The sequence below is a fragment of the Caenorhabditis elegans genome, chromosome I (genome assembly GCF_000002985.6).
Source record: "Caenorhabditis elegans chromosome I".
NCBI classification, from domain to species: domain Eukaryota; kingdom Metazoa; phylum Nematoda; class Chromadorea; order Rhabditida; family Rhabditidae; genus Caenorhabditis; species Caenorhabditis elegans.
Genome location: NC_003279.8, coordinates 12,046,895 through 12,065,521, shown reverse-complemented (window position 1 = coordinate 12,065,521; position 18,627 = coordinate 12,046,895). Strand labels below are relative to the sequence as shown.

Genomic DNA, 18,627 nt, shown 5'->3' with positions numbered 1-18,627 from the left:
TGCTCTTTTCGTGCAAATGAACACCATCTGTTCACAAGTAAACCGCGACGCGGCCGCTCCGCCCGACGAGAGATGTGCTGCGATGTGTGGTATGGGGTGAGAGACGCAGACGGTGTAAGTTAAAGGGACATTACCCAAAGTGTGAAAGATATCCCGTACCGAAGACGCTCGCCGCTTCGATTTTTGTTTTTGCCGCCGTTCGATTCGAATTTTGAACGTCTTCGTCATCTTTTTTGTGCATTATCCTTCGTTTTTCACGATTTTAAACCTCTTAGAATGTTAAATTACCTTGAAAATCCGGAATTTTCACATAAAATCCTTCAAAAAATTGAGTAAAACTCCGAAATTCGATGTATTTCATGTGCAATGTAATATTTGAACAATTTCCTGATTTTTTACTGGTTTTTCTTAATTTTTCTATCAGTTTCTGCTTTATCTAGACTTTTTCTTAATTTCAGAGTTTATTTCACTCATATTCTCAATCAAAATTCCAGTAAATTTGTGAAAATAGGCTTGAAAATTAAATTGATTTGAATCTTTAAAATCTGCTGGAACATCAAATTTTTCACAGTTTTTTGCTATTTTCAGAGCAATTTATCGTATTTAGATTATCGATTTTTGCAGATCTCCCGCCATGAGTGAGGAAATCAAACAGGAAGTAAAGGAGGAGGCTCCAGAAACAACGACTGAAGCCAAGACCGAAGAGGCTGCTCCTGTCGCAGAAGTAGTTGCAGAAGTTGTTACCAACGGAGATAAGCCGGCTGAAAATGGAAAGACCGAGGAGCCAAGCGTATGTTCTATCTAGAAAGGCGCACTTAATCAGTAATAATCGTTGAATTTCCAGAAATACGCCGAGACCGAGAACTACAAGAAGCTTATCGGGCTTAAAATGAAGCCAGCCCTCGCCGACGTCGTGTGCGAAATCTACGAGTCCGGACTTCTCGGCCCAGAGGATCTCGATGATCGTGCAGTCGACATCATCAACTCGGTGAACCTCGATCAGGCAAAATTCATCTTTACCGAAATCAAGAACTCTGAACTCTTCGGAGTTGCCACCAAATCGCTTTACGTCACCTCACTGATCCGCTCATTCAAAGATCGGTGCCGTCAACAGGGAGCAGCTGCCGTAACATCCGGAAAGCTTATCAATGGACCAGAGTTGGCCGCGTTGAAGAACCTACTGGAAACCACCGGATACACCATTGAAGTCACAATTGGACAGAGAAAGTTCGGAGGACCTCCACCAGATTGGGAAGGACCTGCTACAGGGCCAGCTGGACAGGGACACGAGGTAGAAGCGAGAGGCACCACGAAAATGAGATCTGGAAGCGGCTTTAACGCCAATTTTCCCGAAGAAATACGTTACAACGATGCTCTGCGGCGCGTTGTTTTGCCTTTCTTTATGTGTGCGATAGAGCTTTTCCGTCAATTTTTGCCGTTTCTGTTCAAAGTTTATCGATTTTGCTTGATTATTTCCTTTTTCAGCTATTTTTAAAGGAAAATGACCACGTTTTCGCCCAGAAAACAATGCCAAGTTTCTATAGATTTCAGAGTTCCTTCAGACGCTCTAACGGTAAAAACTGTGAAAACTTGGCCATTTTTCATCAAAAATAGCTCAGCTTTAACCTACAAGTTGAAAAAGTTAGCGGAAAATTACTATCGCTAAACTGAAAAAAAGCAAAAAGACCGAAAAACCGCGCCGCAGACTTGCAACTTGCAACCGACGTTTCGCTTTCTCTAGACCGTGCCCATGAGGCTTCGTGCCTTTTTTCGGATTAAAATTTCGAAAAAAAACGCGCATCCGAGAAAAATGGCTTTAAAAGAAAACTACCGCTGCCAGATCCCAGTTTTGCGAATTCTCTTTTTATGAGACCCTCACCTATTCAACCATTTTCAGATCTACGTCGGACACATTCCAACGGACGTCTTCGAAGACACCCTGGTTCCCCTCTTCGAGAAATCCGGAAAAATCTGGGATCTCCGTCTTATGATGGATCCAATGTCCGGTGCTTCCCGTGGATATGCTTTTGTCACGTATTGTAATAAGGAAGACGCTGCGGCTGCCGCCAAGACTGTAAGTTTAGGCTTTCCCCATGCAATTTCAGAGCAGTAGGGTAGGGTGATGCCTCTAGCCATTGAAAAATTGCTTCCCAATGCGTTGTGTTTATTCATTATTGCATTTTGGACACAATTGGAGAGAATTCCCGCCTTCCGAGCCAAAAAACCATTTAAAAACCAACATCACAACGCATTTCATCCATTTTCTTTACTTTAGTATGACGGCCACGAAATTTCGACTGGAAAACCACTCAAAGTGAACGTTTCGATCGCTAACACTCGCCTTTTTATTGGCAATATTCCGAAGACGAAATCTAAAGACGAAATTCTTGAAGAGCTCAAGACTCATGCAGGTACAGAACCCATTTTCGAAACATTTTCTCGATTTTCAAGCAATAAAGATTCAAAAAAAGTGAAAAAAGCGAAGAAAAAATCGATTTTTTTTCTTCTTTCTGTATCCTATTTATTTTTTCTATTGTGATCGTGTGGTCTTTTTTATTAATCAATATTACTATTATTATTATTATTTTCAATCTAGCCACTTTCAGCAATAATTTAACATTTCAGAGGGCGTAGTTGACGTTATCGTCTACTCGGTGCCGGACAATGAGAAAATAAAGAATCGTGGATTCTGTTTCGTTGATTTCATCGATCACAAGACGGCTTCTGATATCAAGAGAAAGATTGCACAGCATAAGGTGAATTTTTGGATGATTTGGAGGATTTACGCTGCATTTTCGCTGGCTTTTTACCTTTAAAATGGCTAATTTTATAGCATTTTAAGTGAAAAATTGATTTTTCTCGATATTCACGTAAAACAATTGGAATTAGCGACTTAAAAAGTGAAAATACTTGATTTCTGGGACATTTTCCCCCTTTAAGCGGCTAATTCAAAGTGCTTTATGTGAAAATCGAGAAAAATCAATTTTTCACCTAAAATGCTATAAAATTAGCCATTTTAAAGGTAAAAAGGCAGCGAAAATGGCACAAAAGAAGCATTATAGCCAAAAAGAGCATACGAGTCAAGAGAAATCGATTTTCGTCTAGAATACAGTATTTTAAGTGAAAATCTATGTACTTCTTGATTTTTGAGGCATTGTAACTTATAAAACTATACATTTTTATATTTAAAAGGTAAAAAAAAACGTTCCAAAACAGACAATTTTCTCCTCGAGAACTACACGAGCTGCGTAAATCTACACGATTTTTCTCTGAAAATAGCAAAAATAAAAATATTCTTTCCAGATACGTCCATTCAACGCTGATGTCTACGTGGATTGGGCTGAGCATCAAGAAGAGCCAGACGAGGATACCATGTCGAAGGTGAAGGTGCTGTACATCCGAAACATCAAGGAAGCAGTGACCGAGGAGAAGCTGAACGAGCTCTTCAAGGAATACGCAAGTCTGGATAGAGTTAAGAAGGTGAAGGACTACGCGTTCATCCACTTCAACGAGCGTGACGATTGCCTGAAAGCAATGGAAGAATGGAATGGAAAAGAGCTCGAGGGAACTGTTGTTGAAGCTTCACTCGCCAAGCCACCACAGGAGAAGAAGAAGAAGCCAGTGATGCGTGGGCGTGGATTCGGTGGAGCTGGTGGTGGTGCTGGAAATCATGGACAACGTGGTGGACAACGTGGAGGTGGTCAGTGGGGTGGAAATGCTGGACCAGGAGGTTATTATCCAAATCAGTGAGTTAATTCAGTGAAAAACTATGAAAAATCAACACATTTTCAGCTTCAACAATGGCTACGACATGCCAATGCCTTGGGGAGGTGGCTACGGTGGTGACATGGGATATGGTGCATATGGAGGAGGTTACGGTGGTGGATACGGTGGCCCGGGAGCCTATGGAGATTTTGGAGCCTACGGAGGCGGTGGATTTAGAGGAGGAATGCGTGGATCGCCGAGAGGAGGAATGGGCGGTGGAGGAGGATTCCGTGGTGGACCACCTGGACGCGGTGGAATGTAAGTTTTGAAGTGTGGTGGAGTGCTGCTGCGCCAGTGGACGGAATTTGTCTAAAAAATTACAAAAAAATTAATTTTGAACTGCCCTTGTTCGATAGAGCGCGCTTGCATTTTTTGTAATTTTTAAAAAATTCGTTTCTCACATTTTCCAATGATTTTTCTGTAAATTTTCACTGGAAATTTGAAGAAAATTTCAAGAAAAATGCAAATTTTTCACTAGAGAGCATCTGTATGGGTACGTAACCATAAAGTTGCCTTATTGTGAAAAATTTGCATTAATCTTGCAAACGTTTCTTCAAATTTCCAATAAAAATACACTGAAAATATAAAAAATCAGTAGAAAATGAGAAAAATAAACTAAAAATGCATTAAAATAAATAAAAAATACAAGCGCGCTCTATTGAACAAGGGTAGTTCAAAATTAATTTTTTGTGTTTTTCAAATCAATTTCCCCCCCCCCCCCCCCCCCCCCCACTGGCGCAGAATTCTCCATATATCTTTATAAAATTGTGCAAGAATAATCCTAATAAATGTCTGAGGTTACAGGGCAAACAGACGCGGTCGAGGAAAGCGCCCGGGAGACGGACGAGGGGGACCAGCATCGAAACGAGACAACGGAAAGCCTGATTTCTCGGCTGACGTCAACATGAGCACTTTCTAAATTGCACCCCCGGCAGAAACTCACTTTTTCTTTGTTTTTTAAATTATTTTTCACTCCCCCCATTTTTTAAAAAATTTTAAACTTTTTCAACCAAAAATTTTGCATTTTGCATTATTTTTCTAAATTTTTTTGTTTCGTTTTTCGAATGGTTTTGATCTCAAAAATCGTTCGACTTTAGAAAGTGGTGCGAAAAATCGAAATTCTATAATTTATATACATATTACCCTCATTTCTTTTTCGAATTTTTTAAAAAATTTTTCCACTCCCTCTCTCTCCTCAACCCAACCCGTTAATCTCTCACGACCTCAAAAAGTGACAAAAACCATTCTGAAAAGTTGTATTTTCTCATTAATTGTAATAGAGATTTTGATATTGAGCTTTGCAAAAAATGGTTTTTAACGTATCTCTCTCTCTCTCTGTTTCTCTATTCCCTTCACCCTCTCCCTCTCTCTCCATTTGAAACCGTTTTATTCCGTTTTTTTTTTCTGTGTCTCGAAATTTTCACCTTTTGCTGTGAAAATTGGACGCACACACAATTTTAAAATAAAATAAAAAAAAATTTCGTTCAAAATTTTTACTCTTTCTTTCGGAAGTTTGCCCAAATTTGATTTCTCTGTTTCAGATCTTTTTTTTCGCAGTTTTCTACAAAAAGCTCGGAGAATTTTGCAATGCGGCAGGGAAAAAAGGGCGGAGCGTCGTTTGCAAGCCTGCGGCGTGGTTTTTTTTGGGATTTTCAGGATTTGGAAAATATAAAATATTTTTGGATTTTTACAAAAAATTAATACTTTTATCCAGTTTTTGTCAGAAAAAAAAAATTAATGTAAAATTTTCGAGCCTCAACCAAAAAATAAATGCCTTTTTCACTCAAAATCTTCAATTTTTTTACAAAAAAATGCAGAAAAAAGTGAATTTTTTCTAAAATAATCGCTGAAAAATCAAAAAAAAACCGCGCCGCAAGTTTGCAAACGTCGCCACGCCCCCGCAACACCTAAATTTCACGATTTTCAAATTTAATTTTTAAATATATCTTTTTTTGCAGGGAGAACCTTCGTCAGATGAGCGATGAAAAGAAGAAAAAGCGGTAGGCCGAGCAGGCACACATTTTCAGGCAATTTAACACCGATTTTCAGCGGATTTTTCAGATACAGCGTGCTGACGACGTCATCGTTCTCATCGTGGCGGAGATCTTCAACGAGTGGAAGGTTAGGCAGAGTTTTTTTTTTGGCTGAAAATTCGAGAGTTTTCGATGTGAAAATGGCCTTTTCCCCAAAAAAATTGTCAATTTTCGCGTTTTCGCCGCGTTTTTTGGCACATTTCCCGTGGAAAATGTGCTTTTTTCGCGAAAAAAAATTCGAAAATTCCGCGATTTTTGAATAAAACAATTGCGAAAATGAAGAAAACTCAATTTTTAACCTGAAAAGCTTGCAAAACTTGGTTTTTGCTCTAAAAATCGCAAATTTCATCCGAAAAACCCCCCAAAAAAAGCAATTATCGCCTTTTCCTCGTATAGCTGTCGTCGTTCCACTTCATCAGTTCTTCTCTCCAATTTTTCCCCGGCTTTTCCGCATTTTTTTCCCAACGAGTTTTACGTTTTTTACTGCTGCTCAGCGGCCGATTTAATTTTAATTTATTACGATTTTCAGTCGTGAAAATAATATGCACAACAGGCAAAAAGATTTATGGATTTTCGAGCGAGTTTTCCTCGAGGAGTACACAAAAGCTGCGTAAATCTACACAGAGGTTTTCCGGCCGTCGAGTTGGCTTTTTCTCATATTTTGGAGAATTTCGTTGTTCCGTAGTTTTCAGCCAGCCGGGGTTCTGGCCTTCCTCATTGAATTTTTCGCGCTCCATTGACAATCCTGTCTGCCGGACAACGCGTGGGAAAGTGTCGTGTACTCCTCACTGACAAATACATTTAGTTTTACAACTAGAATCGAGCCGCAACGCGCCGTAAATCTACCGAGCCAACATGGCCTAGTTCGGCCAAAACTCTTCCATTTCAATTTATGAGGGAAGCATAGAAATCTGTGAGATCGGTTTAATTTTCTAATTTTCAAGAATAAAGAATCTCACGAGATTTGTCTTTTCTGGAAAATGCAATCACAGTTCTGCTTTCCCGCTAGTTTTCTGGAAAATGTCCATTTTCAAGCTTCTCGAGGTTAATTTACGACTTTGTGCTGGCTCACATGAGCTCCTAGAGCCATTTTGGAATATTCAATGGCTCCGTTCGCCTTGGAAGACGAAAAAGAAAAAGGAAAAAATAGAGTGTTCGATTAAATTTTGCCTCCTTCGCCGTTCACATCTACACTCGGGGTCTCAATTTTTCCTCGCTCATTTCATCAAATGGTTGAAGGCTCCCGGAGCCCACCCATTTTGAGCCTAGCTAGCTGAGCACGCCTTTTTTGCTGAAAACGACGAGAGCAGCAGACACACGCACACATTTTTGTGCTCTAAGGCTCAGTCAGCTACACAGCACAACAAGCATAGGTTCGCTTCATTCAAGAACATCAAATTGCATGTGCTTAAATGTGCTGCTCATGCTATTTGCTCATTAGTACCCTTTGGAGACGATTGTGGTACGCGATTGTGAATCGAAGGCGGGGAAGATATGAAAAGTAGGTTTTAACTTGGCTTAGAGCTCTTAGAAGTTGTCCTGAAAGTCCTCTGGTGGCCGTGACGAAGAGAAAATTCGGCCACACTCAGCAAATTGAGACGGTCCAGAGCCGCTCCGTTTGACGGATTCACCCGATTTCGCTTTGATCTTCGAAAAATGCGGGAGGTGAGACGCAGACCTCTCAACTGTTTTTGCATGGTTAAGAGTGTGCTGACGTCACATTTGTTCTGCGAAAAAATTCCCGCATTTTTGTAGATCAAGCTGTATTGGGATAGCCTGACACCATGTACGGATTTTGGCAAACCTACCGTAATCCTTACGGGACATGAATCTTCGGCATCTCGTTTGAAATAGACAATTTTCAACGCGAAAATGGATTTGCTGGAGATTTTTTTCATTAATTCCAAAACTACAGTAGCTTTCCAAAAATTTGTGGAATTCGCATAAAACTGTATGGAAAATGAATAAAATCCAACAGATTTCTCACCGAAATCTTTCAATGTCGATTTACGCAGCTCGTGTACTTCTCGAGGAGTACACGAGAGAACTGCGTGAATCGACACATGGCCGTGGCAGAGGTTTCACAGTGTGAAAGTGCCAGGTTGTCCCATTACGGTTTGATCTACAAATGCGGGAATTTTTTGCCCAAAAAAGTGTGACGTCAGCACGTTCTTAACCATGCTAAATTAGTTGAGAAGTCTGCTTCTAAATTCCCGCATTTTTTGTAGATCAACGTAGATCAAGCCGAAATGAGACACTCTGGCACCACCAACTCGTCGAATTTTTTATTTTGTTTCTCTTATAAATATTTGTGCTCGGCTTCTTCACCTGCTCTGCTCACCCTCTCGGAGCTCAGTTTTGTTGCTCTTGGATACGGAAAACCGCCGGGAATCAAGTGTTGTAGTACTTGAAGTTTTTCGATTATTTTCAGTCATAGATGTCCCGCTGGGGAGGAACACACAAAAATAGCGTCATTAGTATTCCGAATCTGGTAGATTTCACAGCAGGGGGCACGTACATATTTAGCATTATGGGGACAATTGGATGAGTTTCAGTAAAGATTTTGTGGTGGTTTCTGAAAGCAAATTGCCGATTTGCCGGAAATTTTTAATTACGGCAAATTGCCGATTTGCCGGAAATTTACAATTACGGCAGTTTTCCAGTTTGCCGATTTGCCGGAATTTCTCAATTACGGCATCTTGCCGGTTTGCCGGAAATTTTCAATTACGGCAATTTGCCGATTTGCCGGAAATTTTCAGTTACTGCAATTTTCCGGTTTGCCGATTTGCCCGAAATTTTCAGTTACGGCGAATTGCCGATTTGCCGGAAATTTGCAGTTACGGCAGTTCGTCGGTTTGCCAATTAGCCGGAAATTGTCAACTCCGGCAATTTGCCGGTTTTTCGATTTGCCGGAAATTCTCAATTACGGCAACTTGCCGGTTTGCCGATTTGCCTAATTTCGGCAAATTGTCCACTTGAGCTCAATTCCTCGAAAATTTGACAAATCTGCACTTTTAAGCGCCCCGCTTTATTTTTTCTCATAAAATTAGGCCTGAATAAATTCCGAGACACACACACAAATCCGAAATCCGATTTTGATCTATCGTCTGCGTCTCTCCTGCCTACCTAGTCTCTCTCTGTCTCTCCACCTGAACCAGTTGTCGTCTTGTTATTTGGTAGATCAACGGGTGGTATTTGAAAAACTGTTTTTTTGTTTCTATTCTAGAAATAGAAACAGGAACAGGAACAAGAAAAACACTGTAATTTCGATTGAAATTAATTTGGCAAATATGTGGATCGAGATGGTCAACTGCGTCTTTTGTCGGCCGAATTCCGTGTTTGGGTTAGTTTTTCGCCACTTTCTAGAAGCTTCATCCTCTTGTGTATTCAGGCTGAAAATGACTGGAAATCTGAGATTTTCAGTTCCATTTTACCATTAAAAAATGGGATTCCTTGAAAATTTTTGGGATTTTCGAGTAAAAAGTTCCGGAAATTTCCATAAAGTAGGGTTTGGAATTTACTTTCTGAAATTTTAAAAATGACGAAAAAAAAATCTGAGATTTTTAGTCTATTATTTACCCAGGCGCGAAAACTACGGTATCGGGTCTCGCCACGACAAATTTCCGCTAAGCGCTGAAAGTGTGTCTACGCCTTTAAAGAGTACTGTAGTTTCGCGCCAGGTTGATAGATCAAGGTTGGGCGGCAAACGATTTTTCCGGCAAATCGGCAAATTGACCGAATTTAAATTCTTCGGCTAACCGGTAAAATGCCGGAATTGAACATTTTCGGCAAATCGGCAAATTACCGAAATTGAAATTTCCGGCAAAACGATAAATTGCTCGAATTTAAACTTTTCGGCAAATTGCTGGAATTGAAAAATTCCGGGAAATCGGCAAGCCTCAATTTTCCAAAAATGAAAAATTTCCGGAAAATCGGCAAATCGCCGGAATCGAGAATTTCCGGCAAACCGGCAAGGTGCCGGAATTGGAAATTTCCGGCAATTCGACAAATTGCCGGAATTCAAAATTTCCGGCAAATCGGCAAGCCGTCAATTTTCCGAAAAGGAACATTTCCGGCAAACCGGTAATTTTCCGAAAATGAAAATTTCCAGCAAACCGGCATATTGTCGGAATTGAAGATTTCCGGCAAATCGGCATTCCGTCAATTTTCCGAAAATTTCCGGCAAACCGACAATTTGCCGCCCATCCCTATAATATTTTTTTTATTGACTCATTTTCGGAGGAAATTTCCTAGTTTTTCCAATTTTTATGAGAAAAATTCAAAAATCACCCCCCCCCCCCCCCTAATAGCACGTGGTGTCAGAGTGTCTCATTTCGGCGTGAAAAATTTCCGCATTTTTTGTAGATCAAACCGTAATGGGACAGCCTGACACCACGTGTAATAGAGGGGTTTCTGTCCAAGTTTCTTATCTCTATTTCTCTACTACACTCTCTCTCTCTCTCTCTCTATAAACAATCTCTCTCCCTGTGATAATGACAAAAACAGTGAGAGGAAGACGTCCCCCGTTTTTCTCTTTTTATCTTTTTCTCTCCAATTTTTGGTCTGATTTGATAGAAATCATCCAAAAAAGATCGAAAAATCGATGAAATTTCCCTTTTCCCAATCACAATCCCCACCGAACAAAAAGATGACGTCATCTAAATCCAATTCTCACTTTAGTATTTCTCAATCATCACGAACAACATCCAAAACGACGACGTCATCATCAGTGACGTCATCTAACCCTATCAATGCACCACCGCCTACTGCCACGTCATCATCATCTGTACTTCCGTCTACGTCATCAGAACCACCGCCACCGGCTTCTGCGCCACCGAGAATATCGATTTATCATAAAATGGTGCCGAGCAAGTCAAAATTTCGGCAATGTGACGTTTGTGAGCACATATTTATATTCGATTTTGTACGGAAACAGCATTTGGACGATGTCTACGCGTGTAATGTTTGTGGGTGAGTTTGCTGAGGAAATTACTGATTTTTTGGGCCAAAAAATACCGGAAAATTGGCTAAAAACTGGAAATTTTCCTGTAAAAATACAGAATTTCAGCAACAAAAAAAAATTGAATTTTCGGATTTTTTCAGTCAAAAAATTACCTGAAAATCGGCGTAATTCTAGTGAAATCTCCGTCGAAATTGCAAAAAAAATGAAAAACCTAGCATTTTCTCTCGATTTTTGTAAAATTTCACTCTAAAATTGAAAAATGTAGAGAATTTCAGATTTTTCTACCGAACAATCGAGCTTTTTTCCGAACGAAAATCCTGAAAGTTTGCAAAAAGCTGAAATTAGAGAATTGGAAGATTTCAGATTTTTCTGCCAAAAAAGAATAGAAATCCTTAATTTTTTTGGGAAAAATTATCTGCAAATCAGCAAAAAGCTGAAAAAATTTCGGAAAAAGCCCAGAAATTTTCTCGAAATGCACATAATTTCAGATTTTTTTTTCTGACAGAAAATCTGAATTAAATTTCACCTAACATAGCAAAAAAAATGTTTTTCGAAAAATGAAACATTTCCCTGGAAAAAACTAAAAAATTAAAATTTAGTGAAGTTTCACTAGAAAATTGCAAAAAAACCCTGAAATTCTAGCATTTCTTAGCCAAAAAATGGTAAATATTGTGCAGTTTTCCAGGAAAATGTTAACTTTTTAAACTTTCTCAAAAACATCAATTTCAATATTTTTCGTCCTATCTTAGGTGAAATTTTACAAAATTTCATTAATTTCTCGAGGTTTTAAGGCGAATTTCTTGCTTTTTTTTTTTGAAAAAAATGTCAAAAAAAATCCTTCAAAACAATTTTTTTGTTGCAGAATCCGTGTTCACAAAGGATGCCTGGATCGTGTGAAAAATGACTGTAAAATAACGACACAATATATGGGTGGAATACTCGAAAATGCAGTTATTCAAAGTAATAAAAAACAATGGGAAAAGCCGACGACGGCGAGCATCAGCAAATCTTTAACCACGTCGCCCACGTGCTCAACGTCTACAACAATGTCTCCAGCTGGTGTTGAAAGTATGCTGGAAAAATGGAATAAAACTAAATTTTTAAAAAATAGAGAAAATATTTGCAAAATCGGTTTTTTTTTCTGATAAAACTGATGAAATTTGCAAAATTATCGAATTTTTCAACGGAAAATCAAAAAAAACATCGAAGTTTTTCGACTTTTCCAATTTTCGCTGAAAAAATTCAATTTAATATTTTTCTTCGAGTTTTCGATATTTTCAGATTAAATCGAAAATTTACAAAAAAAATTGAAAATGGAATTTTTCAATCCGAATCGAAAAAAAAACGTTTTTAGTTTTTTTTCGATATTTTTCAAATTGAGTCGAAAAATTCAAAAAGTCGAATATTTCGATTTTTCTTATAACGAAAAAAAATTTTCTAAAAAATATATTTAAAAAAAAGTAAAAAACAACGATTTTTGATATTTGTCAGATAAAATCGGAATTTTCAATTTAAAAAAAAAATGAATCCGTAAAAAACAGATATTTTTTGAATTTTACTTCCAAAAAATCGTTTGAAAAACTAGAAAAAACAATTTACAAATTTTCCAAAAAAACAGAAAAAGTTTTTTTTAAGTTTAAAAATTGTTTTATTTGACAAATGTGAATTTTCGACTAATTTTTTTTCCAAAAAATCAGGTTTTCCAGATTTTCTGTCAGAAAAAAAAATCTGAAATTGATTTTTTTCAGATAGAATCGAAAATTTCAAAAAATCTTTTAAAATTAATTATCAAAGAATTTGTAGATTTTAATAATAAAAATATGACAATTATTTTAAAACAATTGATAAACAATCAGAAATTATTAAAATAGTTGAAACTTTTCCGAAAAAATTGAAAATCCCGAAAATGTTGCTGCTTCTGGAAAATGAGAATTAAAAAATTTTAAATAATTATTTTTTAAATTTTTTCTAGAAAGAAGAAAAATAGGCATTGAAGCTATTAAAAAAAACCTAACGGAATTTTTTTTGTTTTTTAAGAAAAATCGAAAAACAAAGTTTTGAAAGAAAAAAACCCGTTTTTTTTTTTTGAAAATTAGCTTCAATTTTTGGCTATTTTTCTTCTTTTTAGAAGAATTTTTTTAGAAGAATTTTTTTAAAGAAAATTTTTGTGACAAAAAATTGATTTTATTTAGTTTTTCAAATTTTTTAATTTTTTGTTAATTTTTGGTCCGAAAAAGCCGGAAAAAGTAGTATTTTTATGGAAAAATGCATTGTTTTTTGCAGAAAATGTACATAAAACAAGAAAATTGATCTCAATGACAACATCAACACTGGACGACGTGACAACATTTAATTCAGAAATAAATGAAGAAATGGATGAAGAAACTGTACTTATGACATGGGAAGATGTTACAATTAAGCTTACCGACGTTGATGTTATGACTAAAATTGGAGACGGACGGTTCGGAAGTGTATATTTTGGTGGTTATCATGGTAATGCGGCTGTACGATTTGTGAATATGAATTATTTGAGTCAAGAAGACCGCCGCGCCGACGTTTTTGCCACGGAAATTGTGTCGGCTTATAAGGTTTGGGATTTTGGAATTTTGCAAAAAAAAAATTGCGAAAAAAATTGTTTGGACGGTTTTTTTAAAGGTTTTTTTAATATTGCAAAAAATCAGAATTTTTTAATTTTATGTATCATTTTTGAAAAAAATTGCTAATTTCCGGTTTTTTACGATATTTTAGCTTTAAAAAAATATGTTCTTTAAATAAATTTAATCAAAAAAATCCCGAAAAACTGTAGAATTGACGAAAATGATTAAATTTTAATGCAAAAATTATAAAAATTACCTTTTTAAAATTTTTTGACTGTATTGTGTCAGTGTTTGGAAATTTGCAAAAAAAAAGAAATTGGAAAAAATTGGGAATATACCGTATGAAAATCAGAATTTCTAAAAATTGTTTTCTCAAAATTTAAACTTGAGAAAATTCTAAATTTTTAAAACTTTTTTAAAAATAATTTTTTAAAAAAATGGGAAAATCTGATTTTTACGGTATTTTGGCAGCAAAAAAATCTATATTCTTTAAATTTTATCTGTTTTTTGTTTGAATTTTTTTTTAAATTAGAATTTTTCTACCACAATTTGCCCAAAATCTCTGAAAAAACAGTTTATTATACAAATTGCGAAAAAAAAACAAAAAATCCTGAAAAACTGTAGAAATAACAAAAATAATTCAATTTTAAGGCAAAAACGATATTTAAACGGTTTTTCTGTGCTAAATTAATGCGAAATTTTTTTTTTCATTTAAAATTGCGAACAAATTTTTTTCATTTAAAAAATTAAAAATTCAACAATTTTTTTCTGTGCAAAATTGTTATATATTTAGCATTAAAACACAATTTCCCCACAAAAAAATTTAATTTTTTCCAGAACTACCAAAAAAATCCAAAAAAAAACTGTAAAATTAACGAAAATGAGTAAATTTTGATGCAAAAATTATCAAAATTACCGAAAATTCACTTTAAAAAACTAAAAAACCGTTTGAAAAACGTAATTTTAAGCAAAAAACTGAATTTTTCGTATTCAAATTTTCCAAAAAATCCCAAAGTTTTTTATAAAATTACTGTTTTTTTTTGCTATATAAATGCGATTTTTTTTCACCAAAAAATTTATTTTTAAAAAATTCAAAAATTTTTCGATTTTTTCTGTGTAAGATTCTTATTTTTGGCCTAAAATATTGAATTTTTCGCTATTTTTACACGATTTCCCCAAAAAACAAATTTTCCAGAACTCTTGTCATAATAAAGTATACATTATAAAAAATTTGTGAAAAAAATACTCAAAAAATCCCAAAAAAAAACTATAGAATTAACGAAAATGAGTAGATGTTAATGCAAAAGTTATAACAATTACCGAAAATTGATTTTAAAAAATTTTTTGAGAATGAACCATTTTTGGCATATGTTCTATGACCCTTTGTCTGAAAATTTCAAATTTTTGTTTACACTACTAAAAAAATTGGATTTTTGTTAAAAATTCGTGTCCAAAAATCCAAGTTTTTCGTAAAATTACGATTTTTAAACGGTTTTTCTGTGCTAAATTAATGCGAAAAATTTTTTCAACAAAAATTGCGAAAAAAAAATTTTTAATTTAAAAAATGAAAAATTCAACTTTTTTTCTGTGCAAAATTGTTATATATTTGGCATTAAAAACACAATTACCCCACAAAAAAAAATTCGATTTTTTTCCAGAACTCGCGGCACGATCATATAGCCCTATTCTACGGATACGTATCAGATCCAGTGACGAATACGTACGCAATTGTCACGAATTTCTATCAACACAACACTCTTTATCACCGAATTCATGAACAATTATCCGAAGATTTCGATCAATCGTGGACATTTCAAATTTCGTTGCAAATTTGTCAGGCAATGTCTTATCTGCATAAAAAGAAGATACTTCATCGAGATTTACGAACGAAAAATATTCTTTTGGACAATCCGAATCGAGTCGTTGTTACGGATTTTGCGTTGATGAAGCTTGAGCGGCTGGAGAATCCCCGCAGAAATTGTACACTTTTAATCCCAAATCACTGGATTGACTATCTTTCGCCGGAAATTGCTGGAAATTTGATGATTGATTGGAGGGGTGATGTGTTGTTTCAACATGAACTACCGTTTTCACAAGAATCTGATGTTTATTCGTTTGGGTACGGGGGGATTTTATCGAATTTTTAATTTTTTTTGATTGAAAACCGCTTCCGAAATGCGAAAAATTGCGATTTTTGGCCAGAGGTCTCGCCACGATCGAAACTTCCCCAGCTACAGTCCCTCCGAGAACTTCGAAATTTCTTGGTTTTTTGGGGCGTTTTTCGTAATTTATGAATAAAAATGAGTAAATGTCAAGAAAAAGACAGAATTCAATTTTTGTCGACGTTTTTACTAAAAAGTACGGTATTCAGGGTCTCGCCACGACCGAAACTTTCCAGCTACCGTTCCCACGGGACTTTCGCAGTTTTCCGGATATTTGGCGTATTTTTCAAAATATCGGGAAAACTGCGAAATTCTCGGGGGTACGGTAGCTGGGAATTTTCGATCGTGGCAAGACCCCGGTATTTTGTCGTAAAAATTTCGAAAAAATTGAATTCTGCCATTTTCTTGACATTTACTCATTTTTATTCATAAATTACGAAAAACACACCAAGAAAACCAGGAAATTTCGTATTTTATCGGATTTTTAAGTGAAAACCGCTTTCGAATTGCGAAAAAAAATGCGATTTTTGGCCAGAAAATCCGGTAGCCTTGGGTCTCGCCACAAGAATTCGTTTTTAGAGCTCTTCTCCACGAGGAGTACACGAGCGAGCTGCGTAAATCGACAGCTCTTCCATTTTCAAATTTAATGGAGTTTGGGAGACCGATTTGCAAAATTTCACAAATTTTTACGAAAAACTACGGTAGCTCGGGGTCTCGCCACGATCGAAACTTCCCCAGCTACAGTACCCCCGAGAATTTCGTAATTTTCTTGATATTTGGCGTGTTGTTCGTAATTTATGGACAAAAATAAGTCAATGTCAAGAAAAAGACAGAATTCCATTTTTTTTTCAAAATTTTTACTAAAAAAGACGGTATTCAGGGTCTCGCCATGAACGAAACTTCCCAGCTACCGTACCTACGAGAATTTCGTAATTTTCCTGATATTTGGCGTATTTTTCAAAATATCGGGAAAACTGCGAAATTCTCGGGGGTACGGTAGCTGGGAATTTTCGATCGTGGCGAGACCCGGGCTACCGTTTTTTTTTCGTAAAAATTTGTGAAATTTTGCTAATCGGTGCTCTTCTTTTTAGCGAAAATTAAAAAATGGAAGAGCTGGAGCCTCTCTGTCGATTTACGCAGCTCTCTCGTGTACTCCTCGTGGAGAAGAGCCGAAGATTCTACAGTTTTTAGGTGAAATTCTCGGTTTTGCACCAATTTCGCTAGTTTTCTTCTGTGATTAACATCAAAATCGTCCATTTTTTGCTTATTTCTATGTATTTTGATGAAAATGCGAAAAAAAACACTCAAATTTGGAGTTTTTGACCAGTAAATTCATAAATTATGGATACTGGTCAAAAACTCTAAAATTGAGACTATTTTTGTATTTTTCACCAAAAAATGAACGATTTTGTGTGTTCAATACAAAAAAACCAGTGAAAATGGTCCAAAACTGAGAGTTTTAGCTAAAAATTGGAGAATCTTTACCTCTTCTCCACGAGGAGTACACGAGAGAGCTGCGTAAATCGACACATTGAGAAAAATTTGGAAAAAATCATTAAAAATGAAGATTTTTTCACAAAACTAGTGAAAAAAATCTCAATTTTTGAATATTTTGAGTTAAAAATCGACAATTTTTGAAAAAGCGAAAAAAATTTTTTTTTTAATATTTAAACTTTGAAATTAACACTGAAAAATGCTGCGTAAATCGACATATTGGGAAAAATTTAATAAAAATTAATTTTTTTTCAAAACTAGTCAAAAAACTATCATTTTTTATATTTAAAGTTTTAAAAATCAATAATTTGAAAATTTTCCCAATTTTCAGTACAATTTTCTTCGAACTCCTGCTCCGCCGTATGCCAACGGGCTGTGACTCTTGGGATCAGAAGCTCTACGCGAAAATGTGCGGCCAAAAAGCGGCACTTCAACGGCTCGACGCCCAGCTGCAAAAAATCGACGGAAAATTGCACGAACTGCTGCTGGAATGCTGGTCGAGCCAACCGGAGAAGCGGCCGAGTTTCCAACAAATTGTGAAGCGAATTACAGTTCAAATGCCGAGAAAAGAGTCGAATAAGCAGAAGAGACGCAGCACGGCACACGAGAATCCACTGTTTTAGTGTGTAGAATTATCGATTTTTTATGTACAGAGAGAGAGAGAGAGAAGAGAAAAGAAGAAGAAATTAGACATTTTATCCATTTAAATACCTATATATATATACAAATATTTATCCTATATTCATCCCTGCCCCTGCCATTGATCTTGTTTCATAATCATATCATAGTTTTATCAGAAAAAGAAAAAAAATCCCATTTTTCCATCATTTTTATCCGCGTTTTCCTATTTTCCTCCAAATTTCCCAAATTAATCCCGCCAAAAAAATTTTTTAATTTAAGTTTAATTTCCCGCCGTTTCCCTTCCTGTGCCATCCTTTTTCCCCCCTGAAAAGAAGCAAAAAACGAGTTTTATATACCACAACCGGATTCCTACTATATTAATTCCAATTTTATCCAATGATTTATTTATATTAAATTATATTTTCTTTTTTTCTACCATTTCTGTGCTGCCTTGAAATTTTTTTGTTCCCGCCTTCCTCCCCTGATATATAGTTATATATAGTTTTTCGACAAATTTTCAATTTTCAAATGAAAATATCGACTTTTTAGTTGGAATTTTTTGGGGATTATCCAGGAGTTTTTTACATATTTCATGTAATTTTATTCGCTGAAAATTGATTGAATTTCAGGATTTTCGCGCGAATTTTGGCTGAAATTGGGCATTTTTACGATTTTTCTCTCAAAAACTTGAAAAATTTAATATTTCCCTTTGAAATTTGCAAAATTAGGTTAAATTAAACCTAATTTTGTAAATTTTCGTTAAAAACCGTTAAACAAACCATTTTATTCAGTTTTACAATGAAAAACTAGCCGCGACGCGACACGCGCCGCTCCGTAAATCTACCCCGGCCGTAGCCGAGTCCAAATGGCCTAATTACCGACTTTTGCATAAAAATTGAGTTTTCAACACGATTTTTTCTCTAAAATTTACAACTTTGGAGAAAAATCGTGAAAAAAGCATTTTGGGCAGGTGTGCGCCTTTAAATTACTGT

The 18,627-nt window shown here is 35.9% G+C and overlaps 2 protein-coding genes and 1 non-coding gene across 6 annotated transcripts; 2 read left to right on the top strand and 1 right to left on the bottom strand.

Annotated features, from left to right (window-relative positions):
* Nucleotides 1–624: 624 nt before the first annotated feature.
* hrpr-1 (RRM domain-containing protein) lies at nt 625–5,251 on the top strand (the record flags this gene model as incomplete). Of its 2 annotated transcripts, NM_060648.6 has the most annotated exons (8): nt 625–790; nt 845–1,291; nt 1,898–2,074; nt 2,276–2,411; nt 2,626–2,756; nt 3,304–3,746; nt 3,793–4,023; nt 4,570–5,251. In NM_060648.6, 8 exons carry the CDS (start codon nt 635–637, stop codon nt 4,682–4,684), a joined length of 1,836 nt encoding a protein of 611 aa, NP_493049.2. The 2 variants fall into 2 exon arrangements, with proteins under 2 accessions (NP_493049.2, NP_001129778.1); NM_001136306.3 differs by lacking the exons at nt 625–790; nt 845–1,291; nt 1,898–2,074; ... (1 more) ...; nt 2,626–2,756; nt 3,304–3,746 and having other exon boundaries at nt 3,812–4,023; nt 4,570–4,684.
* Nucleotides 4,419–4,512, bottom strand: F58D5.10. The gene has a single exon (NR_050635.1). It is a non-coding gene; the product is annotated as an Unclassified non-coding RNA F58D5.10 (non-coding RNA).
* Nucleotides 5,252–5,723: 472 nt separating the features above from the next.
* ksr-2 (Kinase suppressor of Ras B) lies at nt 5,724–18,180 on the top strand (the record flags this gene model as incomplete). Of its 3 annotated transcripts, none has more annotated exons than NM_001026347.6 (7): nt 5,724–5,765; nt 5,815–5,886; nt 10,479–10,769; nt 11,624–11,829; nt 13,045–13,349; nt 15,017–15,477; nt 17,346–18,180. In NM_001026347.6, 7 exons carry the CDS (start codon nt 5,740–5,742, stop codon nt 17,635–17,637), a joined length of 1,653 nt encoding a protein of 550 aa, NP_001021518.1. The 3 variants fall into 3 exon arrangements, with proteins under 3 accessions (NP_001021518.1, NP_001021519.1, NP_001129779.1); NM_001026348.4 differs by having other exon boundaries at nt 5,827–5,886; nt 11,624–11,721; nt 17,346–17,810; NM_001136307.4 differs by lacking the exons at nt 5,724–5,765; nt 5,815–5,886 and having other exon boundaries at nt 10,657–10,769; nt 17,346–17,637.
* Between the last annotated feature and the right edge of the window lie 447 nt (nt 18,181–18,627).